This window comes from Aplysia californica, unplaced genomic scaffold (assembly GCF_000002075.1).
Source record: "Aplysia californica isolate F4 #8 unplaced genomic scaffold, AplCal3.0 scaffold00007, whole genome shotgun sequence".
In the NCBI taxonomy this organism is placed as follows: Eukaryota; Metazoa; Mollusca; class Gastropoda; order Aplysiida; family Aplysiidae; genus Aplysia; species Aplysia californica.
In genome coordinates, this window is record NW_004797277.1 from 1053553 (window position 1) to 1060495 (window position 6943).

Sequence of the window (6943 nt, forward strand, 5' to 3'; positions counted from 1 at the left end):
ATATATATAGAGAGAGAGAGAGAGAGAGTGAGAGAGAAAAAAAGAAGTGTATTTCGGAATACACAAAGAGGAAGACATATTGAATGCATGAAGAGGGAGAGGGGGTAGAGGTAGAGAGACTGAGAGTGAGAGAGAGACGGAGGAAGAGAGTGAGACAGCAAGGGAGAGAGTGAGAGACAGTGAGAGAGAGAGAGTTTCTGAATGAAAAAAGACAGACAGAGAGAAAATGAATATATGTGTGTGTTTGACAGATAGAGAGAGACGGAGAGAACAAGAGAGAAACTCACATACACACAACACACACACATACACACACACACAAACAAGATACAAACACACACACATACACAAACACATACACAAGCAGTCATCAATGATTCACAACAAAACCACCAAAGCGACATAAGCTGACGACAACCGATTCAGACCCGTTGTGCACGGACCTCGTATGCAACACACTTGGCTCTTATGGGTTCGGTGGACAATGATAACCTCGAGCAGAAGCTTCGTAAGTCCTGTATCTTTGTATTATAATTTTACAATTTCAAAGAGTGTCACGACGTGATAGAAGGAGGTGGGGTCGCCCTGTTTCAGAGGTAAAATTAGCGAGAAAATGGCCGCCAAAGTTTAACAATTTCAATAGATTGAGAGTCCCTGAAAATGATAAAATTACATTTGTACCTTTAATAAATTAATCAATGTTTTTTTGAGAAATTCAAATGGAAATGTGTTTTTATATATGGACACGAAAGGTATCGAGTCAAAAAAAATGAAAATTCAATAAAAGTTTCCAGACTGGTGGAAAAGAGCCTTCAATTCCATTATAATTTTGACAAGCGCCTGATTTCACCACGCAGCCTCACATAATGTGTAAAAAGGTGAACAATCATATTTTATATGTATGTAAAAGTAAAAAGGTTTTCTAAAATATTAAGAAATAAAGGATATAATCAGTTTTTTGCTTTTCCTGTAAAATTTTGTCTGTGGCGCTTATATGGGGTTTGTGCACAACGTCAACGATTTTTAAAAAGTCACTCAGCTGATAGTGAAATCTTAAAGAAGCAACATAGCGATGATTATAAATAGTCGTAAAGGTATCGAGTCAAAAAAAATGAAAATTCAATGAAAGTTTCCAGACTGGTGGAAAAGAGCCTTCAATTCCATTATAATTTTGACAAGCGCCTGATTTCACCACGCAGCCTCACATAATGTGTAAAAAGGTGAACAATCATATTTTATATGTATGTAAAAGTAAAAAGGTTTTCTAAAATATTAAGAAATAAAGGATATAATCAGTTTTTTGCTTTTCCTGTAAAATTTTGTCTGTGGCGCTTATAGGGGGTTTGTGCACGACGCCAACGATTTTTAAAAAGTCACTCAGCAGATAGTGAAATCTTAAAGAAGCAACATAGCGATGATTATAAAAATAGTCGTAAAGAAAAACTGAGGTCAAGACAAGAGATCTACCTCTGCCTCTTGATTCAAAGCCCTACCCCCAGAAACATAATTATGATAATATATCACCTTACAGTTTCTGTTTCTGACTTTGAAAGAAAAAAGTAAATTAATAACAGTCGAAATTGGCCAAGATGGCCTCTTACTGTTGAGGAGAAAATTGGTGGTCTTCGACAGGTGGACGACTTAGCGAAGGCGACATAGGGAAAAAATGCAAGGGGCAAGTAGCAATTTAACTGGTCAGGTGTAAAAATGTGAGTCTTGGACAGCGATGGGCCTCTAGGCAGATTTGACAGTGAACATTTTTTAGAGCGAAGTGACTATTAATAGACAAAAATTATATTCGGACTCTGAATTGAGTTCAGCGTGACGTCCGTTCCGACTTCCGACCCTTGTTCCTAAATATTCCGGCCAGCATTTATGAACATTTTTTCGATTATAATTTGATAATTATAATGAAGACTTGAGCTTTAATATCCATTTACTAGATCTATCTACACTGGCCTTCCCCGCATCATTAGTAAGAACAAAATTAAGTTGAGCTGACCTTGCCGGGGGCAAAGTTAATTAAATGTCGACCAATGAGATTGCGCGTAGCGATCTCACCGTGATCTCGACTTGCTGGGGGAAGATGTGTTTGGGAAGAGGCCGCAGCTGTCGATTTTGTGCGATGATTTTTTTTTTTTTTTTAAAAGAAAAGAAAAACTATAACACATAAAACAAAATTAAATTAAACATGTGGAAAGACAACTGGTGGTGGAAGTACGATGATGCTGTATGTAATGTAGTGGAGGTGGAAAGACCGTGAGACCTAAGTTTGTCAGTTAAGCCTACCCTTGACACTGCTATTGGGTAGATCTAATAATGAATGAGAGTGCAGTCTTGTGACTTTTGACACAATACAATTACGCAGTCCTAAATAGGCAATTCTAGATCTAAAAAACATTCTATATTCTTTTTGGACCGGAGTCCGACTCTAAAAACCCATTTCGGACTCAAGGTCCGAATTGAATATAGATCTAGATTCTAGATAAAAATTATATTCGAGTCCGAATAGAGCTGGAGAGAGCTGGTCGTGGCAGTCTAAATTCTATTTTTAAACGTGGTACCATGACTTGTCCCACACTTCAACAAAAGTAGATCTAGATTCTAGATTTAGATTTCTAGTGGGCTACAATAAAAGTACGCAAATCGCAACAAGAGAGAGACGAGAGAGAAGGAGAAAAGTAGTCATTCTTCAGGATCTGCATGCCACTAGATCTAGGATCTAGATCTAGATTCTAGATGTAGATCTAGATAGATCTATCTATAAATTATTTATTTAGTAAGCTATTCTCATAATTTCTGGATTCCGGTAGGCTATCCAGTAGCCTAGAATCTATCTGAATTGTCCGAGAAGTTATCTTGCAGATTTGGAAAATTGCTCTTGAAAGTTTCGTTCTTACCAAGTCCAAAACATGGACAAACTGCAAGGGTGACATTCTCGCCAGATTGCTCATTTTGAATTATAAGAATGGACAACGTGTACGTCCTCTCAGTCTCAACAGAAAAGCAACAAAACAACTGGTTTCTACGTTATGAGTGGGATGGCCTAAAGAGTGTCCTCAGTCCCAGCACAAAAGCAGTCTGACCACCCCAATGTCTCGACAATTGACGCAAATCGGTGCACTAATAATAGAAACTGATGCGGACTGCCTCGAGTAACTTCGCAGATCCATATCAGCAAAGTTATTTTACTACCTTAATTATTCGAGCCTTCAACTCTTAATTTAAAGGAATATAGCTCATGAAAAGGCATAATTAAGTTGGCATTTGACAAATTAAAAGTGTTTAAAAGCTTTCTGAACTTCCGCTCCAACAGAGGTAACAATGATCTAAAGCAATACTATTTTAAAAAAAATTTTGTTTCGTTGTTCTGGTTTTGTTTACCAAGTTAGTTTTTGAAGCAAAATACCAAGGACGACTACTCCAAATTCTCAAATGTTCAACTTTCTTTGACTTTATCGCTTCGCTAGGCCTAGGCCTCCGTAGTCTAGCTGCTAGAATCTACACTCTAGATCTCTAGATCATACAACTATAGTTTCTCGAAACCGTCTGCCGACCGACTTGTGTGTACTTCTTTTCTGTACAGGTGTCTTCTTGTGACTGGATTCTGTTCTAAAACTGTTGATGATATCCTTATCTCAAGACTAAATCAGCCCAGTAGAAACGTGTAACTACTGTACTATTCAGCACCCTGCTGAGTGTTTAGACTGCTCAGCTGTTGTTTAAGGGCCTATGTCAACTTCAAAAAGACTTCTATTTCATCTTCATTTTCTTCATATTCACCACCACCAAACAGCATTTGGATCAACAAGACCCAGTCTGCGATTTAAAGCAAACAGTTGTTCCAGTTGTAATAAATCTACCTCATATTTTAACAAACAAAAACCACTTGCATCCCAAGTGCTTTCATGTCATCTTCGACAGCAAGAACTTCCTCACTGGACTTCTTTTTGTGTCTATTACCACGACGTTGTCAACGACCAGTTTGGCCTTTCCCACTTTAACTGGCAGGTAATCATGTCGTAAACTTATTGACTTATTATTAACAGTCATTGCAGAAGTGAGTAGTTCTACTCGCTTTCTTTTGAGAATTTAGGTCAGCTGTGGGATTTAAAAGTAAGGTCAACATCAACAGGATGTCCGTCTATCTTTTGATTCATGTCATTCAAGTTTGTCGCTGTCTCAGGAATTAAAGTAGAAGCTGATAAATAATATGATAGAAGGAATAGGATCTAGATCTAGGCATAAATATATATCTGAGCCTTTGCCTAAAGGTGGGGGTGTTTGGGGAGGACTTTCGTAATGAGCAACCACTATGAGATAGAGCAGAATTGAGGGCTTAGTGTAGGGATAGGGGTAAGGGTAGGGTTAGGGGTAGGGTTAGGAGTAGGGTTAGGGTTAGGTCTAGGCCTCTTCTTTTGTGTTTGATGGGGTGGTGGCTCGTTAACGGAAGTCATTCCGGTGTTTGCATAGTGAAATCAGGCGCTGGAGTCAAAATAATGAGTTTGAGGAAACCCACATTCTTCTGCTGGTTTGGACATTTTTATATGGATTGACTTTCTGTTTTTAGGATTTAACACGTTTCTTTTTTTTAAAAAGGCTGATGTTAGGGGAGCATAATTTGCCAAAAGGTGGGATACCAGGGTGTGACAAATGAGGTAAGAAAATCAACTTTATGTAATAGTTCTTCAATCATCGATATTATAGCCTAACGATTGCTCTTTCAGGCTCAGTAACTGCCAAAGTTATATTATATATATGTGGTCTTGGTGTAATTCTGACTTGAATGACGGAAATAGCAAAAAGTTGGTTCATAACAATGATGACACAAATTTATGAATACTCAAAGTTCCTTTCTTCAGCTAGGCTGAGGTTATATTTTGAGACATAGCAAACAACTTCCAAAAATATATATATAATAGAAATGACAGTTTATAATTTAAGTCTTTATTAATTTTTGATGAAATTACTTTTTTGTGTCACAATAGTTATAGTTGAATGAACAATAAGTGACCCAAAAACTATCAATTATTATGTAAAGTTTCATTGACTAGAATTGTCTAAAATAACACTCTGGTCTAATTATAGTCCAGTGATAAATGAAAGACCTTTTACAGCTTTTTAACACAAACTGGTCATAGGGCATGTTATGAATAAATTTAAAGCTCGTTCATTACTATTATGGCACACAGTTTCGTTCATAACAATGATGGAACAAATTTTACTTTGTTACACAAACATTAACTTATTGTTCTGTCTTTCACATAAAATAATATTTTTCATTTATGAGACTCTCCTTAAAATTTTTATATATATATATATATATATGATATGTTGGAAGAATTCAAAGTTTATTTACTGAAAAACCTTTTGAATTTATACCTTTAAAATGGTTAGTTCATATAATTTTATAATGACAACTTCAATTTTGACCTAAAAATTAGTAAATTTTGACCTGTCATTCCTTTTTTTAAAACTTGTATTAAATGAAACTCTCCTCATAATGTTACATATATATCTCTGTACATGTTTTTCAAGTTTATATCACTGAAAAGCCCTCAAAATATATTAAATGGACAATAAATTGTTCGTTCATAACCATTACTACAAAAGTATACTAATTAAAATCTACACCCATACACTTTTGATAAAAATCAAAATATCAGATTGTATGCAAGGTCTATTTATGTCCTTTAGTTGGGATAAAATTAAAAATACATCCCAAAACTACTGTAAATTACATGAAATAAGGTTTCGTTCATTTATAACTGTTATGACACACTGTTTCATTCATAACTATTATGACAAATTTTACTTTGGGCCCCAAAAATTAACTTTGGTCTGTCTTTCACATAAACGAAGAATGTAACAACTACGACATGAAGATCAACATCAACAAAACAGAGACAATGAAAGTAAGCAAAAAGCCAGAAGCACTCAGGATACACTTCAACAACAAGTCTCAGACAAGTCCAAGAATTTAAGTATATATTTACAGAGGATGGGCGACTGAACAGAGAAATTGAAACACGAGTACAAAAGGCCAATAATGTTAGTTACCAGCTTACTCCACTACTGAAACATCCTAACTTCCCCATGAGAAGAAAACTCAAAATGATCAATGCCGTATTCATTCCAACACCCACCTATCAATACCAAACATGGACCACGAACAAGACATTAGAGCGAAGAATTACAACATGTGAAATGCGATGCCTTAGAAAAGCAGTAAACAAGACCAGGCGAGACAAAATTAGAAACTGTGAAATCCGAGAAATGATGGGCACAAGTGATGTCATGCTTCACATCCAACACCAAAGAATCGAATGGTTCGGACTTCTCCTACGATTACCAACGCACCATCCAGCACAACGTGTTTACCTCCAAAAATTTGATGGTAACAAGGCTAGAGGGCGACCGAGAAAGACCTGGATAGATGGAGTCAGGGAAACATTAAACACCCACGGCATCTCCCTGATCCAAGCTCTTCGGCTGGCGACAGAGAGACATCTCTTTCTTCCCACGACACCCAAAAGGGTATAAGCAGCGAATAAAAAAAAAACAAAAAAAAACATTCACATAAAATTGTTTTAATATTTTAGACTCTCCTCAAAATAAACTTATATATGTAGGAAGAATTCAAAGTTTAATCACTGAAAAACCCTACAATACCTTTAGTGGTTCGTTCATAACAATTATGACTTTACTTTAGTTTTGATCTAACAATTAATATTTTGACCCGTCATTTACTTTAAAATATTTATATTGAATGAAATTTTCCTCATAATATGTATCTGTGTACATGTTTTTAATGTTTATCAACACTGGAAAGCCCTCAGAGTACATTATGTTGTTCGTTCATAACAATTACTACCAAAGAAAAATATTTATTAAAATACATACCCTTACACTTATGATAAGAATCAAAATTGTATCAGAATGT

At 35.9% G+C, this 6943-nt stretch overlaps 2 protein-coding genes across 2 annotated transcripts in view; one reads left to right on the top strand and one right to left on the bottom strand.

Annotated features, from left to right (window-relative positions):
* The window catches only part of LOC101861920 (major vault protein), a gene marked incomplete at its 5' end in the record, with an annotated part of 31909 nt that extends 28863 nt beyond the window's left edge, over window positions 1–3046 (bottom strand). Inside the window, 1 exon segment of the mRNA XM_013081476.1 lies at window positions 2901–3046. Within this exon segment, the coding sequence (XP_012936930.1) occupies window positions 2901–2954 (54 nt within the window).
* Window positions 3047–3875: 829 nt separating this feature from the next.
* LOC101862153 (uncharacterized protein C15orf61) overlaps window positions 3876–6943 on the top strand; it is a gene marked incomplete at its 5' end in the record, with an annotated part of 14303 nt that continues 11235 nt past the window's right edge. Inside the window, 1 exon segment of the mRNA XM_005089572.3 lies at window positions 3876–4011. Coding sequence (XP_005089629.2) covers window positions 3876–4011 — 136 coding nt within the window.